General features: G+C 33.5%; 2 protein-coding genes across 3 annotated transcripts in view; one reads left to right on the forward strand and one right to left on the reverse strand.

The window, feature by feature from the left end:
• LOC139489785 (uncharacterized) overlaps positions 1-22,070 on the forward strand; it is a 324,072-nt gene that overhangs the window by 94,689 nt on the left and 207,313 nt on the right. The window lies entirely within an intron of this gene.
• The window catches only part of LOC139489789 (uncharacterized), a 38,244-nt gene continuing 22,818 nt past the window's right edge, over positions 6,645-22,070 (reverse strand). The window contains exons 3-9 of the mRNA XM_071276629.1: positions 21,590-21,805; positions 20,841-20,923; positions 17,733-17,832; positions 14,405-14,464; positions 13,210-13,260; positions 10,948-11,001; positions 6,645-10,216 (exon numbers count right to left, since the gene is read on the reverse strand). Of these exons, the coding sequence (XP_071132730.1) occupies positions 6,777-10,216; positions 10,948-11,001; positions 13,210-13,260; positions 14,405-14,464; positions 17,733-17,832; positions 20,841-20,923; positions 21,590-21,805 (4,004 nt within the window). The 3' untranslated portion in view covers positions 6,645-6,776. The remainder of the gene's footprint in view (positions 10,217-10,947; positions 11,002-13,209; positions 13,261-14,404; positions 14,465-17,732; positions 17,833-20,840; positions 20,924-21,589; positions 21,806-22,070) is intronic.

Below are 22,070 nucleotides of genomic sequence, written 5' to 3' on the forward strand. Positions count from 1 at the left end.
TGGTTATTACAGAAAGTTCATCAAAGACTTCTCAAAGATTGCTCGTCCTTTGACGGATTTGATGCCAACAACAGGGAAAAAGATTAGAGGAAAGAAACCGAAGAAAGACCATAAGCAACAACCATGGCAATGGAATAAAGAACAGGAGAAAGCCTTTCAACAGTTGAAAAGTCACCTTGCATCACCGCCGATATTAAGCTTTCCCGACTCCGAACATCCATTTGAACTGCACACTGACGCTTGTATTAATGGACTTGGAGCTGTTCTTTATCAGACACACGAAGGAAAACAGCGGGTGTTAGCTTATGCCAGCAGAGGCTTGTCAAAATCAGAGAGAAACTATCCAGTACATAAACAAGAATTCCTTGCGTTAAAATGGGCCGTCACAGAGAAATTTAAGGATTACTTATATGGCCAGAAGTTTACAGTCTACACCGATAACAACCCTCTGACGTACGCACTTACCACAGCGAAGTTAGATGCCTCAGGACATCGTTGGCTTGCAGCGTTAGCATCCTTCGATTTCAACATAGTTTATCGACCAGGCAAAAACAACGCAGATGCTGATGGATTGTCACGTCTTCCTGGTATTCACACCAAACCCGATAACATCTCAGAGGAATCTGTCAAGGCCATATGCAGCTTAGTACAACCTGTTGCATACGTTGAGTCTTTATCACACCAACCAGATGCTTTAGACAACATGCCAGATATGCTCAAAGAACACCAAATCAACATCAGGGATGAGCAGATGAACGACTCTACAATAGGATACTGGATAGACAAAGTCAGTAGTAAGATGAAACCCAGAAAGCAAGATGTTCCGTCGTTACCATTCCACAACATGCTGTATAATAATTTTGACAAGTTGAAGATCAAGCGTGGAATATTATACAGAACAACTACTGACAACGACACTACTAAAGATCAACTTGTATTAACAACCTCTCAGATCTCAACAGTACTCAGATCACTGCATAACAATATGGGACACCAGGGAAGAGACAGGACAACATCATTAGTCAAAGATCGCTTCTTCTGGTATGGTATGACTAGAGATATTGAGCAGTGGATCCAGAGATGTCCAAGATGTATATGGCGTAAGACTCCAACCAACGACAGAGCTCCATTGACCAGTATCAGAACTACTCAACCCATGGAGATAGTCTGTATGGACTTTCTGAAGTTAGAAGTTTCCAAGGGCGGATACCAGTACGTATTGGTGATCACAGATCATTTTACTCGATACGCACAGGCCATTCCAACGAAGAACATGACAGCACGAACTACTGCTGAAGCTTTCTTCAAGAATTACGTGGTACATTATGGACTTCCAGAAAGAATACACAGCGACCAAGGTGCTAACTTTGAGAGTCGTCTAGTCAAAGATTTATGTGATATCACTGGCATAAAGAAGTCTCGTACAACGCCATACCATCCACAAGGCAACGGACAATGCGAGAGATTCAACAGGACACTCATAAACATGCTTGGAACTCTGGAGAAAGACAAGAAAGCAGACTGGAAGTCTTATATTGGTCCTATTGTTCATGCCTACAACTCGACCAAGCATGACACTACAGGCTTTACACCGTTCCAGCTGATGTTTGGTCGACAGCCGAAGCTACCAGTAGATTTAGCTTTCGGGATTGACAGTGATAGAGATCCGAAAAGTATGACGAAGTATGTTGAAGATCTGAGACAGAAGTTAAAGACATCTTATGAACTTGCATCATCAGCTGCAGTAAAATCACAGGGTAAACAGAAACAAGCTTATGACATCAGAGTTAAAGGAGCGATTTTACATAAAGACGATCGAGTACTTGTGAAGATTCTTGCCTTCGATGGAACCCACAAGTTACAGGATAAATGGGAAGAAGAACCATATGTAATCCTCGATCAGCCTAATACAGAACTACCTGTCTATGTAGTTAGGAAAGAAAATGGTCATGGAAGAAAACGAACGCTTCACAGGAACCATTTACTACCTATTGGAAGCATCAACGAGGAACTTGTGGAAGAGAACACAACTCACCAAATGCCAGTTCCTTTGCCAAGAAGAAGTAAACGAAAACCAGCATCACCTAAGAAGAAACCTGCTCCAGTAGAAGTTTCAACAGACTCCAGCACAGAGAGTGAGGATGAATCAATGGTGTATGTCGTGGTTGAAGAGCCTCAACAAGAAGTTCAACAAGATATTCAACCGGATGATGTTATCCAAGCAGATGATGAAATAGCATCGGTTGAGGAGGAGGCTACTGTTCCCGATAACGCTGATGACGATCAGGACCGCACCGAGGAACATTCTGAATTAGAGGAGGACGCTTCTTTGCCTGAGGAATCAGGAGGTTCAGAGCACGAAACATCACTAGATGATCAAGTACATGATTTGGCAACAGATGCTTTACATGATGTAACAGATGATGATAGCACGGAGGATGAGAACATTGATGATGACGAGGAAGATGATGATGATATTAGTACACCAGAACCACAGCAAAGACGATCTACTAGAACTAAGACATCAACAGCTACAACCAAGTACAAGGATTTTGTTGTACCACCAGTCTCCAAGAGTGCACAACCAGAATGGATGGTTCGTGCTGAATACCTTAGGACTGCAGCATCCTCTGGAATGTTTATCAACATGGCTGATGAAGTATCTAGAGCGATGTTGAAGCTGATCACTAAGCCAGATGATTAGATGATTTTTATATTTCAGTTTTGTCCAGTATTAGACGAGGACGTCTTTTCCTCACACAGGGGGAAGATCATTGTTATATATTTTTGTTTATTGTCACTATGATTCCAGTTATGTCTTGGAAGACATTCTCGCAGCAGGGGGAGAATGCGACAGAGTATATTTTTACGCATTTCATTTATTAGTATTTTACATTTTATGATATGCCAGATATTAGACTTGATTACTTCACTTTGATTATTTGATCTTTTGATTTATAGTTCATTATCTCTTCACACTTTAAAATGTATGAAAGTTCTAGTCAGTCATACTTCATTGGGCATAGTTGTAATAGTATCTACCTGTCCAACTCATTAGTAAATTAATTGTCACACCTTGTTTACCTTTATGGTCAGTTCTTATTGGTCAGTTCTTATTGGTCATTCTGGACACACCTCAGATTTTGGAAAAGAAGTAATGGTGGTTAACTCTTGAAAATTGGAGACATACAAATTTAATATATACTTCTTGCTTAAACCGTATATAGTGATGAAACTTATATAGAGACATTATATTTAGTGCTCGTGATTACTCACTGAAGTTTCCATACTTTGGAACAACTGTAGTTATTGGAAATTACATTCTTTATATCTGGTAAGTAGATTTTATGTTCTTTGTGGTGTATGAAAGGCGTATGCAGTGCATGATATACAATTCTGCCCGTTTATAGGTAAGTATGCCCATAGACCTTAGATATGATAGGAGTAAGATAGTTGATGTATTAATCTGAGAATATATGATTTGAATCTGTAGTTTGAATGTAGAAAGGGAGATTTACGAATGATTTTGAAAGTGACCTTGACCTTTCGGTTATGGATCTATGACGTCACATCGACAATTGCATTCATATTGTCATATATGGTTATTCTGTGTAATAGCTTGATTTTATTATATCAGTCTTTAATATGTTGTATTTTATATAAGGGATTACTATTTTCCTAGATCCTAGTATTTACTATTGTGTATTATTTTCAGGACACATAGATTATGATGTCCCTGTAACATACTGGTTGTACTGTAGATGTTAGATTTATAACCTAGTTCCACAGATTGGTAAGGGTCATATTATATTATGTTGTACCTACATAGATATTTCACATTACAGTAGTGCATACGAACTTAATAGAATACTATAGTGAACAGATAATAACCTTTGTATGTTAAAGGTTTTATGAATGACACTCGTTTATGAAGTACGATACATTCGACTTGTTTATAATACGCTTGGTTGATTATAATGATATACTATTTGATACGACTTATCAAAAGCATGCATTTGTATTTAGAAAGATATAATTGCGAGTGTATTGCATATTGTGAATGTCACCGCATTCTTGATACTCAGTATAGTTTATTGTATACGGAATAAAATATTATGCGATCTTGTAACATTGTTATTACGCCAGTATAATATTTATATGTTTATAGTATAAGACTTTGATAAGACTGTGATATTGATAATTGTAATAACTATATGCTATTGTTATTACAGGGTTATTTATTTATTCCTATGTTTACTTAATAAAGTGATGTCAAAGAACCCTAGACTTGTCGTTTATGGAACCCCCGTAAAACACGACTATCACATATATAATAAGATTTTTTCAAACAATATTAAGAAAATCTTATACACATTTTAGTGATACCATCAAGTATATACCTTAAGGTGGAACCCAACACCTTGACTATTATTAATTTGGCCAAAATGTTTACTTTGTCCCTTTCACAAAAATATAAAATTTAAAAAAAATTTAAACCAACCACTTTATTAGATAAATTTCATTGGTTATAAAGTAGTTTGACAAACACTAATTTGATCATTGTAAAGCTTGATTAAAATGTTTAGCTCATTTTTACAGAGTTATCTCCCTGTAGTGTGAGGTACCACCTTAAAAAAAACTGTTGACACACAGATTTGTCTCACCTTTATGAAATTTTGAAAGTGTAATGCTTATGTCAAAATAACTAGAGGCTCTAAAGAGCCTGTGTCGCTCACCTTGGTCTATGTGAATATTAAAGGAAGCAGATGGATTCATGACAAAATTGTGTTTTGCTGATGGTGATGTGTTTGTACATCTTACTTTACTGAACATTCTTGCTGCTTAAAATTATCTCTATCTATAATGAACTTGGCCCATTAGTTTCAGTGGAAAATGTTAGTAAAAATTTACAAATTTTATGAAAATTGTTAAAAATTGACTATAAAGAACAATAACTCCTAAGGGGGTCAATTGACCATTTCGGTCATGTTGACTTATTTGTAAATCTTACTTTGCTGAACATTATTGTTGTTTACAGTTTATCTCTATCAATAATAGTATTCAAGATAATGACCAAAAACAGCAAAATTTCCTTAAAACTAACAATTGGGTCAGCAACCCAACAACGGGTTGTCCGATTCATCTAAAAATTTGAGGGCAGATAAATGTTGACCTGATAAACAATTTTACCCCCTGTCAGATTTGCTTTAAATGCTTTGGGTTTTGAGTTATAAGCCAAAAACTGCATTTTACCCCATGTTCTATTTTTAGCCATGGTGGCCATCTTGGTTGGATGGCCGGGTCACCGGACACATTTTTCAAACTACTAACCCAAAAGATGATTGTGGCCAAGTTTGGATTAATTTGGCCCAGTAGTTTCAGAGGAGAAGATTTTTGTAAAATATTACTAAGATTTACCAAAAATGGTTAAAAATTGACTATAAAGAACAATAACTCCTAAGAAGGTCAACTGACCATTTCAGTCATGTTGACTTATTTGTAAATCTTACTTTGCTGAACATTATTGCTGTTTATGGTTTATCTCTATCTATAATAATATTCAAGATAATAACCAAAAAGAGCAAAATTTCCTTAAAATTACTAATTCAGGGCCAGCAACCCAACAACGGGCTGTCCGATTCATCTGAAAATTTCAGGGCAGATAGATCTTGAACTGATAAACAATTTTACCCCCATGTCAGATTTGCTCTAAATGTTTTGGGTTTTGAGTTATAAGCCAAAAACTGCATTTTACCCCATGTTCTATTTTTAGCCATGGCGGCCATCTTGGTTTGATGGTCGGGTCACCAGACACATTTTTCAAACTACTAACCCAAAAGATGATTGTGGCCAAGTTTGGATTAATTTGGCCCAGTAGTTTCAGAGGAGAAGATTTTTGTAAAATATTACTAAGATTTACGAAAAATGGTTAAAAATTGACTATAAAGGGCAATAACTCCTAAAGGGGTCAACTGACCATTTCAGTCATGTTGACTTATTTGTAAATCTTACTTTGCTGAACATTATTGCTGTTTACTGTTTATCTCTATCTATAATAATATTCAAGATAATAACCAAAAACAGCAAAATTTCCTTAAAATTACTAATTCAGGGGCAGCAACCCAACAACGGGTTATCCGATTCATCTGAAAATTTCAGGGCAGATAGATCTTCACCTGTTTAACAATTCTACTCCATGTCAGATTTGCTCTAAATGCTTTGGTTTTTGAGTTATTAGCCAAAAACTGCATTTTCCCCCTATGTTCTATTTTTAGCCATGGCGGCCATCTTGGATGGTTGGCCGGGTCACCGGACACATTTTTTAAACTAGATACCCCAATGATGATTGTGGCCAAGTTTGGTTTAATTTGGCCCAGTAGTTTCAGAGGAGAAGATTTTTGTAAAAGTTAACGACGACGACGGACGACGGACGACGGACGACGACGGACCACGGACGACGACGGACGCCGGACGCCAAGTGATGAGAAAAGCTCACTTGGCCTTTTAGGCCAGGTGAGCTAAAAATGGCAATACATTACAACAAACTATGCCAAAAATTTAAAGATGTACAACATACCACCAAATATAAATTTTAATTACCAATAGTTGCTCCCCTTAAACGAACCAAATCGCAAACTTTAACACATTGTTGATGGCTACTACAGAAACAGCACACCAAAGTCCTGCCCTCCACTACTTCAAAGCAGCAAGACATAAACAAATTGACATCCTATCAAATGCACAAAAATCAATGATATTGATTTTTTCTCAATGAATTAATGATTGTGCTGCATATGTTTCACAAGCGATGATTTCATATAGCATCTGTAATTGCAATATTGACAAACAATTGGATTAAATTTCTCATGTATTTGTTTCATATGGTCTTTCAGTAAGAAACTGTAAAAATATTTCTTGCCGCAAATTTGACACTGGAATTTCTTGTGCGAGTGTTTCAATTTCTCATGAATGTACAAAGACTTTTTGTTGGCTAAAATTTTTCCACAAACATTGCATTGTTGTGGGGGTCCTTTCTTTTTAACCTTTTTTTCTATATTTTCAGAATGTTTTAATTTTCTGTGTTCATTTAGTTTGCCTCGATGATAAAACATTTTGCCACAAATCTCACACATTTCTTCTTTCTCCATATGCCGTTCACGAAAATGGGCATTGAAATTCTTTTTCTTGACAATTTGACCACATTTATAACAAACTATCTTTCCTGTCATTGTGGTTGAAGTGCTACCACTATTGGCAGCTTCATGATATTTCCTTAAATGGGCATTTAGATACCTTTTAAGTACCGATTTACCACATTTATAACAGACAACTCTTTTTTCTTCTTTTTTGGCAAAAATTTCATCTGTTTTAGGTGTACCTTCCCCTTTATAATGTGCTTCCATATGTTTTTTCATCCTTTCATAACTTCCATCTTTCATATCACAAACATCGCAATGATATTTGGTACCCTGAATACCATGTACTTCGAATTCATGCTGTTTCTTTTTCACAAAGTAAGTGAACCTCTTTTCGCAAATTTCACACTTATGTCGATCTTTTCTTTTTTGATTATACCTCTTTATATTATAATCATTTAGATAATCTCTTCTATACTCTTTCTTTCTACTCCTCCATAGTTCTATAACTCCATCCTGATGTTCTGTGTATTCGTGATATGATCTATGTGCAAAAGAATGAAAAACTTGCCCAAAGGTATAGCAAGTGTCACCATGACATTCTCCAACTTTGCGGCAAGCAATACAATCTAATTGATTACAAGAAAGTTGGTCAGTGTTTTCTGTACAAAAGTTAATTATATATTCACACTTTAAACATTTCTGTTTCTTGAACCTTTTTTTAAAATGCATTTTGTAATTTGATCCTCTTCTTTTAGTTACATTTTCCATGCTTTCAGCATTTTGTTCTCTTTTCCCACAATAATGATCGTCTCCTATATATGCCAGCCGACAAAAGAGACAACATTTTGTGTCTGTCTGGTGGTGACTGTAAAAATGTGAGTACAACTCTTCCAAAGAATCGAAAGGACATTTGCATATAGTACAAAAAATTGATTTAAAGTTGAGTTTACAATTTCTGCATGTATATATCACTTGATTTTGTAGTTTAGTGTTCTCATTATAGTCATCAACACCAGTTTCTTCTTCACATTCAGGACACTTCAAATAATTAGTTGTGCTCTGATTTTGCAGGTCTTTTGGATTTTGTACTTCATCTTTTTGTCTATCGTAACATATTTCATACAAACCAGTCACACTATTCCTATTTTTCAATTGTTCCGTAATTTCCGTACATAAATGATTTTCAGCACAGTTTTCAGATGCAAAGATTGTCTTACATAAAATACACACATGTTTATCATTGTGCTCATTAAAAATGTGTACATTCAATTTAGGCAGAGAAAGGAATCCCACTTTACAGATTTTACATTGACAAAATAACTGCCCCAATACCTGTTCAATTTTTTTCTCCTTCAACGATTTAGTCTGTCTGTTGATAACATCCGCTTTTTTGGTCAGTCTTTTACTTACATTTGCCCATTGTCTTCTGATTACATTCATTTTATTTATCCTTGTGATATATTTTGGTTCTTTTTCATTGCAGCAGACGTGAACATTTCCTACATACATTTCTTCACAGAACCTACAACTTTTTGTATTAGTACAATGAACAAGGTAAAAATGGGAAGATAACTTTTCACATAACGTGAAAGTTTTACAAATTTTACAACCAATAGAGATAATTTCACTATTTACTTTTCCTTCATCAACTTTCCCTTCGTTTTTCATATATGCATCTTTTTTCTGATCTTCTTTCTGATTTAGCATATTTTGTACATGACCCTGTTCAAAAATACAAAAAATTTCATCAAAAATATAATTAGTATTTGATTTTATAAGTATTGTTTTTAACATATCGTCTAATTGCGTTTTGGTATCTACATGAATCACAGATTGTTTGGACTGTGTGTTTAATTCCTTATGATCCAGACTTCTCGTATTTACCGGTACATCAGATTGAACGTCTAGTACAAAATTTACATCTTGAGATTTGTCCTTATGTTCAAAAAAGATGTGAGCATTTAATAGAGACTCGGAAAGAAAACCAATTTTGCATACAGAACAAAATCTTAGTACTTGATTTTTCAACTGTATGTTTTCACAGCTATGTTCATCAAAATAATCTAGATAAACCTCCACGAGACATTTAGGACACCTCATCTTGATAATATCTTGTTCAAATTTTAACTTAAAAGCTTCTCTAAACTTCTCCACGATTGCTGTAATATCATCACTAATATCTGACACATATGCATCTTTGTTACTATTGTTCACTAAACTACCGGCTATGTTTACACTACTGTCAACTACATCCATTTTTTTAATAACATTTTTACTGGCACCTGTCAGTTCTTTGGTGACAATTGGTGGTTTGCTAGTTATGTTACTTTGAGTCTCATTTTGACTGTTATTTTGAGTCTCAATTTGACTGTTATTTTGAGTCTCAATTTGACTGTTATTTTGAGTCTCAATTCGACTGTTATTTTGAGTCTCAATTCCACTGCTACACAATGTACTTTGAGTCTCAGATCTACTAGTACTAGTACTTTCAACATAAACCAATCCATTTTCCAATAAAAAACTATCGAGATCTAGATAAGGAGCGGATTGTATGTCATCTGACGTGGATGGTAGACTTATGCTCACTTGTGGATAGATATATAGCACTGAGAATTGATGACCACATGGATGTTTTTGCAGTTGAGTTGTCAAGTTATTTCCTGAAAAACTCTGGTTGCATGTTCTACAATACCATATATCAGTAGTATAAACCGTATTTAGCAGTTGGTCATTACTGCAATTAATTTTAGTCAGGATAACATCAATATCGTACGTAGCTTTATTATCCGATGAATTTGTTTCGTTTTCAACAGATGTATGCATTTTTGGGAAAACCCTTTTTTTGTCCCGATGTTCGAGAGCAAGTTCTTTTGGTACCAGTTTCATCTCTTCAATCCTACGCTCAAAATGATGGACAAGATTTTCTTCTGTCCTAATATACATCTGACCTCCCTTTTCAAGATGTGAGAAAGTTAGGTGCTTCTGTAAATTTCTGGCCAACCAAAATTCTTTCCCACAAAATTTGCATAGTATCTTCCCAGTAGACAACATTGGGACCATATGACTACGAATTAAACCTGAATTAAGAAAAAAACCATTAATGCAATCTGGAGCAAAAAATACATGAAACATGAGACAAATACCTTTATTTCATACAGAAATTAAAATAGTTTTTCTTCTAAATTGTCATTTGAACCTGGTTTTAATCTTTTGTCCAGGTTTAGAATGTACATACCCCACAATGCATTTCGCATAGAAGTACAGGTTTTACACTGGAGTCAAAAAGTTTAAAGAGCAAAGGTGTATTATTATGTGTACAATAAAATTTACATTTAATCATGAAATTTACTTTAAGAGCTTTTTTACTAAAGATCTTCAACTGCAGTACTGAAAGAACCTGATACTCTCATTACAATCCCTAGGTATTTATACTCCTTAACAATTTTGATAAGATTTTGACCAGATTTTTAATAATTTACCTGGTTAACTAAGCACTATTATTTGAGTTTTGTGTATGTTCAGTGATTATTGCTAATTTTTACACTTCAATAGTTTTGTAGCCCTTCTTTGGTTTGAGACATTAAAATTATATCATCTGCATACATTAAACATTCTAAGGTTATATTCCCTATATCTACAGGATCACATTTCTCATATAATTAAGGTATCCCAGAGAGTCATTCATAGACAGATTGAAAAGATAGGAACTCAGTTTTCTGAAGCCTATTTGATTTTTACATAGTATATATGTTGTTCTCAGTTACAAATAAATATAATCTTTTGCATAAGATCTTTACAAACAACTTACTTAGACAACTAGGGACTGCTGTTCCTCTGTAGATGCTTGGATCACTAGTTCTTCCTGTTTTAAAAAGAGGTTAGATTATACTATTCTAGGAAACAAAGTTAGAAGATTTATGTTATATATGTATATTTTTCCTTGCTGTCAGTCAAACAGGAAAATTGGTACTGTGGATTCATTATTATTCGTTGGAGACCAATTTCGTGGTTTTATACCTTTATACCTTTATCTTCGGGTCGTTACATAAGCCAAAGGCTTCTACTGACCCCTCATCTTGGATTGTGGTATATGATTTCTCATCTCATAATAATATATTTATATATAATATATTACACTTATCAAAAAATACTTATTTAGGTGTGCGCAGCTGAAACACTTAACACGAACATATGAATTTATATAGGTTCCAATTTTCGCCATTTAATGCAGACTTAAAATTATTCAGAGTCTTTGCCGTCACCGTTAAATCTGACAGGTTATTCCACTGATCCACTACTCTAATTGAAAAAGTATTTAGTCTATGTGTGGTCTTACACTGTTTTTTAAAAAGTTTTAATGAGTGACCTCTAGTATTATTAGATGGTGCTAAAGTAAATAGGCTCATCCAGTCAATGTCATCTATAATGGGTACAAGTAGACCATGAATTTAAATATTCAACGAAGTACAAATTTCCCATCAGGTAGTATACAGATTTTGGTAAAACCTCGAAATCACATATCCACGGAAAGGCAAATTTTCCGCAATCCACGAAAATTGGTACCCAAGAAAAATAAATGATTCGACAGTATTCAGCAAACAATAATGAATACATCACTATGTGTTCTACAAGGATCACCAAGTATTCACCTTTCATCTGATTCCTTTAATAATTACTAAAAGATGTTTTACATAGTTTTTATATTCACACTTATGCATAGGAACTGGTTTTTAATCTGTACTACTTTCAATTTTCTTCAAAAGGGCTCGATTTGATGGTGTTACAACTTACAAAAGTCCATCCAAAATATATATCCACTTAAGCATGTGCTACAGGTCATTTTGTGATTTGCAGTGAGGTGGAAGTTTCTCCATGTTGAAGGTTGCACAGTGACTTAGAGATGGAGAACAGCAATAAAAGCACTGTTCCTTTGTATTTTGTGTGTTTTTTCCTGTGCATATACTGATTGATGGATACCCCATATACTTTGTTTTATAGCAGATTAAGGTGGTACATAACACTACAGGGAGATAACTGTGTAAAATCAGCTGAACGTTTTAAACACATTCAATCTTTTAAGAAATATTAAGCTTCTCAATGATCAAAATTAGTGTTTTCCAAACTGCTATATATCAAATGAAATTTTTCTGGCAAGTTGTTTGGTTCAAGTTTTTTTTTAATTTTTATATTTTTGTCAAATGGTCAATGTAAATATTTTTCAAAAAATTTATGAAAATTAAACGAGCAAAATTAATTTTAGTTTAGGTGTTTGGTACCAACTTAACTTCCACTAAATACATGAAGTCTTAAGAAACTGATCTATTAAACCAAAATAAGGTATTAGAATTTCAAATATTTTGGCCAAAGCATCATTGGTTTTGGTTAATTTCATGGCATCCAATACTGTGTAATACATGTATTTTTTAGATGCTTTTAAATATTTTCTTAACAATAGATTTGATTAAAACGTTCAACAGATTTGTACTGAATTATCTCCCTGTTACATGCTACCTTAAGCAGAAAACTTAAAAATTGCTGATGCAAACAAAAAAGTAACACCTATGTCTTTCTTTCTGCTTCTTTTGGGGATTTTACAGTAACACAGATAATAATTACTGTAAAATCCCAAATTGATTATGGCAACTAGTAAAACACAATATTGTTATTCCTCTTCTAATGCAATACTCTCAAATTGTTCAAAAATTTTAGTTTCAAATATCCCATCATAGTAGACTGCAATTCGCCATTTTAGAATCTAAAGGATTATGGGTAATCTCATTGTTTGTACACCAAAATGAAAATAACGTCACATCATTAGTTGAATTTCAATTGTCTAGAATGTTCTTAATCAACATTTTGGTGTACGCTTTTGAAAATATTACCCAGAAAGCATGACTCTGATACGAGAATTGTGCAACATTAATGTCAATGACTCTGACCATAAAGTGTTCATATGATAGCAGACGACATCAAATCAAAATTGGAATTACGATTAAAATTTGAACAGAAGATAGCTGAATACAATAAGTTACTGTTTCTTAAAATTACTTAGCATATGCATTGTACTCACCTTTAATATTTGTATCCACAGCATCAAATTTTCCCATGTATCTTTTTTCTCCTGAATAATATATAGAAATTAATGAAAAAAAATTGTTGCAGAATTCACAACTTTGATGATTTTAAGTATTTGCTTCAATTTAGATATTCATAAATTTCAATCTAAGGAAAAAAATAAGTAAAGGTTGTTAAAAGCACATTTTGATTTATTTCTATAAGTTTTTCATATTTGTAATTTCAAAAGTAAAACAAAACCAATCGGTAACATTTCCCCATCATCATAAATACCATTTCATATGGTTGAATGCAGTGAATTAGAGTGAAATTATTTTCTCTCGTCTTTTCATGATGTATAGGTGTCGTACCTATCCTGTGGTCAGTTTTCTGCTGAAAACGGGGTTTTCAGTCATTCAGCACGACAGCTGATAAGATTGATAGGACTTGAGGGTTGTTTTACTTTTTGGTATTATGTTGTGTGAAGTATAAAAAATTGTGCATAATATACTTCACACAACATAATACCAAAAAGGTGCTAAAATATATACATAAGTGTTTTTTTTTAATATTCATGTGTATCATATTTTAATAAACAAAGTAGCAGTATTGTCATTTAGATTTGCACTTACATTATGAATTTTTTTATTCTTTATATTTACACATAAAATTGAGAATGGAAATGGGGAATGTGCCAAAGAGACAACAACCCAACCATAGAAAAAAACAACAGCAGAAGGTCACCAACAGGTCTTCAATGTAGCGAGAAATTCCCGCACCCGGAGGCGTCCTTCAACTGGCCCCTAAACAAATATATACTAGTTCAGTGATAATGAACGCCATACTAATTTCCAAATTGTACAGTATGCTTCTAAAATGGTTTCTCATAGGCATACATTATCATTGGGTGATGTACATGAGACTAGTATTATGTAGTGAATGTGAATACAGAATGTAGGTTTTTACAAAAGAATCATTGAACTAATCCTCATTTGTAATTATTTTTTATAAATTCTCCTTCTATTCATATTCCATATAATTCTCAACAGAAGTAAACGTGGGGAATATTTCAGTAAGATAGTTATTTAAGTACTTCTTCATAATCAAAAATCCCCTAATTCTAAGGTTACTGAAGCATAAATTTGAAGAAAGGGCCTATGCCTTGTCCCATACATTTGTTTATACAGATGAGAGAAAGAAAAGTTATAAACCTGCAGTCATTGTATCTATATCAATCCTTTTCTTTCTTTTGAACACGGCTGGAGACTTGGCTGAAAAAAAAAAAACTATAAGATTAATACCACCATTGTTTTCCACTATTAGTCTTTGTTAAATTTGCACTTTTCAAAACATTTTGCAGAATTTATCTTTTTTTCAAATAAAGAAATACATGACATGAGTTTTATCCTGTCCAGTTCTATAGAAAAAATTCACATACTTTGATTCATTTATTTTCGGGGTACTTATTTTCGTGGATTAATGAAAACTAACATGTTCTTGGTTATTTAATTTCATGGTTTTCCCGAATTCAGCGTATAAGCATATATAAAATATTACATTCATTAGAGCTATTTTCCTAATGCATGTAGTTTTAATGTTTGGTTGACTCACATGCTTTGTTTGTATAAATGTTTGCTCAAGCATTGTAATTTGATTGACATCTGCCATCAATAAATAGTCGGGGATTCAGCTTGTATAATGTTATTGGATGCTTAAACAAACATTTTTACAAACAAAGCAAGCAAGCTTACCAAACCTTTAATCTACATGCATTAGGAAAATAGCTCTAAACATTTAATTTTGTTGTTCATTTGTACCCAGGAAAACCAAGAACAATGATATTCAACTAATAATAATGAATCCATAGTAATGTTTTATTGCATATGAATAAATAACCATCACTGGAGTTAACCTATCAAATTTTCACCCTTTTCTTCCTGTGTACAAGCTTTAGTAACCATGTAACCTCAAGTTTCCAAAATATTCTATAGAAACACCAAATAAAACAAGAATGTGTCCTCAGTACACGAATGCCCCACTCGCACTATCATTTTCCATGTTCAGTGGACCGTGAAATTGGGGTAAAAACTCTAATTTGGCATTAAAATTAGAAAGATCATATCATAGGGGACATGTGTACTAAGTTTGAAGTCGATTGGACTTAAACTTCATCAAAAACTACCTTGACCAAAAACTTTAACCTGAAGCGGGACAGACGGACGGACGAACGGACAGACGGACAAACGAACGAACGGACAGACGGACGGACGCACAGACCAGAAAACATAATGCCCCTCTACTATCGTAGGTGGGGCATAAAAATAACCGTGCTTTGTAACACCAAAGATATATGTCTATGGCAAAGTTTTTTTTACTGCAATGAAATGTAGGATAAACTGTCAAATTCGAGGGAATGTTATTTTGCGACCCTATTTCATATGAAACCAGATGTGATTTACTATGATTTTGTGGTATTACACATATAGAATGTGAAAAAATAGCTACTATTAAGTACATACTGATTACATAAAAAGGCTTATTCCAAAATTTGATAGACCAACTTTATAAAAAAATAAGATATGATTACAATTCAAGGATTATAAATAAATAATAAACAAGAATGTGTCCAAAGTACACGGATGCCTAACTTGCACTATTATTTTACATGTTCAATAGACCGTGAAATTGGGTAAAAAATCTAATTTGGCATTAAATTAGAAAGATCACACCATAGGGAACATGTGTACTAAGTTTCAAGTTGATTGGACTACAACTTCATCAAAAACTACCTTGACCAAAAACTTTAACCTGAAACTCACACTTTAATTTTCTATGTTCAGTGGACCGTGAAATTGGGGTAAAAAATTTAACTTGGCTGTAAAATTAGAAAGATCATATCATAAGGAACATGTGTACTAAGTTTCAAGTTGATTGGACTTCAGCTTCATCAAAAACTACCTTTACCAAAAACTTTAACCTGAAACTCACACTTTCATTTTCTATGTTCAGTGGACCGTGAAATTGGGGTCAAAAGTTTAATTTGGTTGTAAAATTAGAAAGATCATATCATAAGAAACATGTGTACTAAGTTTCAAGTTGATTGGACTTCAGCTTCATCAAAAACTACCTTGACCAAAAACTTTAACCTGAAGCGGGACAGACGGACGAACGAACAGACGAACGAACGGACGAACGAACGGACAGACGGACGGACAGACGGACGAACGGACGCACAGACCAGAAAACATAATGCCCCCCTACTATCGTAGGTGGGGCATAATAAGCAGTGTGAGTGACCCTTGGGGACTGCACTAAGATTATTGAATGCATACTAACCTGTAAAATTGTAAAATCTAGGGTTTATGGGGAGGCATTTCAATCATTTTCAAGATGAAAGAGTTATTTCTTAAATTTAGCAAGTTTTCCAATTACAAATGGATATATTTCAAGAACAATGAAAGTGACACCCCCTTCTTATCACTAAGGCCTAAGACATACAAAAGTTAGAGTGTGGAAATGACAAATGACAAATCAGAATTATTTTTCATTTATAAAAGTATATAACTAGAGAACAGTAAAAGTCACTCTATCCAAATCAAATTCAAACTTAATCTGTGTGTACCAATGTTAGCATTAAGTCTAAGTTTAATAACATTGGTTGGCGAACTAAAGTTGGAGAACAGAAATTAATTTTGGGATGTATGGGTGAACAATTGGACATAAGGGTAAAACTAAAAGCCCCCCCCCCCCCTCCCTTCTCAGCCGCGGCTTGAGCATAAAATATGGACTAATGATAATAATTTCAGTCATTTTACATTTCTTTTAAATTTCACTTTCCTGATCTTTTATTATGCTTAAATTTGTATCTATCTATGTCAGATTTTTAAAATAGAAGGAAAGTCTATATAAAGTAGTCAAAAATCATCATTTTATTTGCAATAATAAGTTTCTATCATTTTGATTTTGTTGTAAGTTTTGTATTGGTGATAAAAACTAGATACTCAAATGGTTTGAAAAGACCATAACCCCCTAAAAAGTTTACTCTGTGTAGTATTTCTGTTTGTATCCTTTAAATTAGATAAACCTTTGTCAACTGATTTTTATAGTTCGTTCTAATGTTGTACTGTGACAACACTCACTATCCCAGGTTAGGGGAAGGGTTAGAATCTCCCACATGTTTAACACCGCCACATTCTGAATGAATGTGCCTGTTCCAAATCAGAAGCCTGTAATTCAGTGGTTGTCATTTGTTGATGTGTTACATATTTGTTTTTCGTTCATTTTTTGTACATAAATGAGCAGTTAGTTTTCTCTTTTGAATTTTTTTACTTATGTCATTTCATGGCCTTTTATAGTTGACTATGAAGTATGGGCTTTGCTCATTGTTGTAGGCCATACAGTGACCTATAGAGGTTAATTTCTGTATCATTTGGTCTCTTGTGGAGAGTTGTCTTATTGGCAATCATACCACATCTTCTTATTTATATCTATTAACAAATATTTGCAGTTTACCCATAAGATAATCTTTTACATAACTACCTGTAATATCTTCTTTATTGCTGGTACCAGGTTTAACAATATCGCCTTTTCCAATAACATCTGTACCAGTCTTGTTGATTTTAGGTGGTGAAGATTCTGTCTGGTAATTAAAAATAAATGAGATTACAAGATGATCAAATTCTTTTTTAATTTAATTTTATTCTTTATTTTATTATAAAGGATTGCCAACAGTCAAGAGGCTATGTGTGGGTCTCCTCAACAGAGATATATACAGATTCACAATCAACAAAGTTTTTTAAAGTTTAAAAACATGTTAAACACAAAACAAGACAATATGTACAGGACAAGACAATACAGGACAAGACATATGAATGTAATTTGACTACACACCCATCCAATCACTCACTCCTTCTTACTCATATGCACACGACAAATTCTATCATTCATGGTATGGCTGGGAAAAACTCTTTTCCAAATGTCGTTTAACAATTGTTTATAATCATGTGCATTTGCCTTTGGTATTTGTAAAAACTCATTATGACATAAATCCTTATTTTATGACTATAAATTTTCTATGTTCTCATTGACTAATAGCATAAGAAATCTCTTTGACAAATCATTATATACACATTGGTTTAAATCATGAGAGGTTAATATAAGATTTGGAACAATGTTATTGTACTCAAATACAAATGTTCCAAGGCAATGTCAATGAAGTTGGTTTTTAATGTCATGCAAATTCCCCTTTTTATTTTCTTCTTTTCAGTGTTATTTTTCTCCTTTATTTGTTTTTGATGGGTTTTTTTAAGTAAGTTTTATTAAATATTTAACTCAAGAAAATTGGCAAAAGCCGATAATATATTAAGTTAAAAAACCAGTATCAGTTTTAAATGTAGTGAGTATCTGAGCAAATACTAGAACATTGGTTAATGATAAAAAGTCATATAATAAAACAATTGTTGACTTTTGATGAGGTTGTTACAATGATTTATCAACCCATGAGATATGACATTCACATGGGCCAACGGCCAAATATTTTATACCTATTGCCTATTGCATATAGTAGTATTAGAAAGAACTTAACTTTGACCATTGAATCATAAAAATGAGATCAAGGTCAGATGACACCTGCCAGTTGGACATGTACACCTTACAATCATTCTATACACCAAATATAGAAGACCTATTGCATACAGCATGTACAGTATAAGAATAACAGACGAAAATACAACAAGAGTGCACACGCTGAAATGTCTCGCCTTCTATACTAATAATTGATATTATGTTGATAGTCCTAAGTATAAAGCTTTATTACAACTGTCTCATAAACTTAACATTAACCAGGATAACTAAACAAAGACCAATGAACCATGAAAATGAGGTCAAGGTCATATGAACCATGCCAGGCAGACATGTACAGCTAACAATGCTGCTATACAACATATATAGTTGACCTATTACTTATAGTTTAAGAAAAATAGACCAAAACACAAAAACTTAACACTGTGCAATGAACTGTGAAAAAGAGGTCATGGTCAAAAGAAACCTGCGCTACTGACATAAAGATCATAAAATATTTCCATACACCAAATACAGTTGACCTATTGCATATAGTATTAGATAAACAGACCAAAACTCAAAAACTTAACTTTGACCACTGAACCATGAAAATGAGGTCAAGGTCACATGACATCTGCCTGCTAGACATGTACACCTTACAATCATTCCATACAACAAGTATAGTAGACCTATTGCATATAGTATGAAAAAAACAGACCAAAACACAAAAATTTAACTATAACCACTGAACCATGAAAATGAGGTCAAGGTCACATGACATCTGCCCTCTAGACATATACACCTTACAATCATTCCATACAACAAATATAGTAGACCTATTGCATATAGTATGAAAAAAACAGACCAAAACACAAAAATTTAACTATAACCACTGAACCATGAAAATGAGGTCAAGGTCAGATGACACCTGCCAGTTGGACATGTACACCTTACAGTCCTTCCATACACTGAATATACTAGCCCTATTGCTTATAGTATCTGAGATATGGACTTGACCACCAAAACTTAACCTTGTTCACTGATCCATGAAATGAGGTCGAGGTCAAGTGAAAACTGTCTGACAGACATGAGGACCTTGCAAGGTACGCACATATCAAATATAGTTATCCTATTACTTATAATAAGAGAGAAATCAACATTACAAAAAATCCGAACTTTTTTTTCAAGTGGTGACTGAACCATGAAAATGAGGTCAAGGACATTGGACATGTGATTTACCGAAACTTCGTAACATGAGGCATCTATATACAAAGTATGAAGCATCCAGGTCTTCCACCTTCTAAAATATAAAGCTTTTAAGAAGTTAGCTAACGCCGCCGCCGCCAGATCATTATCCCTATGTCGAGCTTTCTGCAACAAAAGTTGCAGGCTCAACAAAAACTTAACTATAACCTTTGAACCATGAAAGTGAGATCAAGGTCAGATGACATCTGCCAGTTGGACATGTACACCTTACAATCCTTCCGTACACCAAATATATTAGACCTATTGCCTATATAGTATCTGAGACATGGACTTGACCACCAAAACTTAACACTGATCCATGAAATGAGGTTGAGGTCAAGTGAAAACTATCTGACAGGCATGAGGACCTTGCAAGGTATGCACATACCAAATATAGTTGTCCTATTATTCATAATAAGAGAGAAATAATGTTGCAGACTCCACCAAAATGTTATCAATTGTTTACATCTTTTTATGAATGCCCTTTACCGTCAGGCGTCAAACTGTCATTTTTGGCTACAGTCAGAGTCAATTGGTTAAATTTTTATCTAGATTAGTCAAAATATCACTATTGTGATTTGTCAGAGGCCCCGAATAATTATTTGTTAACATGTTAACATTATTTTTGGAGAAAAAAAAGGTGATTCTTCAAAATAAGTATATTTTTCTATTGTCATAAAAAAATGTGCAGATAGTTTTCAAATTGTCATAAAAAAAATGTACATTTTATCGTCATGCACCAAAAAATTCAGTAAACATCATTTGGCAAGATTTTTTACCATTATATTGTTCTTCCTTCTACATTTATAAAAAAAGAAAACCAGTATGCAAAATAGAACTCACCTCTGTTCTTGTTTTTTCCACATTTTCCAAACATTTCCTTTTTCTAGATTTCTTTTGGTCAGCATGGTCAGAAGTCCCAATGTCTGTATTTAAAAAAAATAAAATATAAAGTTATAAAGATTCATAAAATAATATATGGTGTAAAATAAAAATCACACCATGATGCCCCTTACAAATTCCATGATTTTTTGTAAAAAACTTGAACAAAAAGATATCAAAGAAAAACAAAATAATGAACAAATAAAATGATACAACCGCAGAGGTTGAACCCCGAAAAGTTATGGCAAATTTGGACCCAATATTCAAACTTGATTCTGTCTTAATTTGACTTGTGACCAAATTTTTTGACATAGTTATAGGTTTCTGACACAAAATAAATGTCAAGATCTTACATATCTATTGCACAATACTGTGCAATTAAAGATTCTTCTTGAAAATTAAAAAAAAAATTGGAACCCCCAAAAATTTTTGATTACCCCTTGGAGCAATTACCCCCACACTCACACCCAGCCTTTCCTTTGTAGTATGATTTCAGAGAGATCCACATTTCTTAAACACCAGTTATTGTCTGGAAACTATAAAAATGCTTGGTTTTGTGGTTTAGAGACAAAATAAGATTTCATTTAATTTCATTGTTTTCATTAAATGAAAGTAATAGTATATGTAGGTTGAATTTTTTGGGGGGTTTTAATTTTGTAAATATATTTTTTCCACGAAATAAATGAAATAAAATCTTCCACAAGAATTACCCTTCTTGTTTCCAGGGTTATGTAACATCTGTGCTGTCTTCATTTCTGTTTGTAAGTCAGATAAATCAGCAATATCTTCTTGATCTCCATCAACATTTTCTGTCCCTAGATCCCATGGTCTGTCCAAGGTGACTTTCGTTTGACCTCTACCCTTTGCCTTTGAAGATAATCTGCCAACCTCCTCGGGTCTACAATCTTGTTTCTTTGTCTTTTTCACTAAAATAAATTAATATATGTTCAAATATGCAGTTAAAAAAGACTTTAAAAATGTTAAAAAGTGTTTATGAATAGCAGGAGGTAATCTACAGTAATACAATTAAATATGTTCCGAAATTGGCTGAATAAAACAATAATATACATGTACAGTCATGACATTATCATTTATATATAAACAAAATTACTTTAGTGAAATTATAAAGTGATATATAATCATCAGTGAGGAAAAATTCAACTAACAAAAAGACTGAAAATAGTATCCATA

The sequence above is a fragment of the Mytilus edulis genome, chromosome 9 (assembly GCF_963676685.1).
Source record: "Mytilus edulis chromosome 9, xbMytEdul2.2, whole genome shotgun sequence".
In the NCBI taxonomy this organism is placed as follows: domain Eukaryota; kingdom Metazoa; phylum Mollusca; class Bivalvia; order Mytilida; family Mytilidae; genus Mytilus; species Mytilus edulis.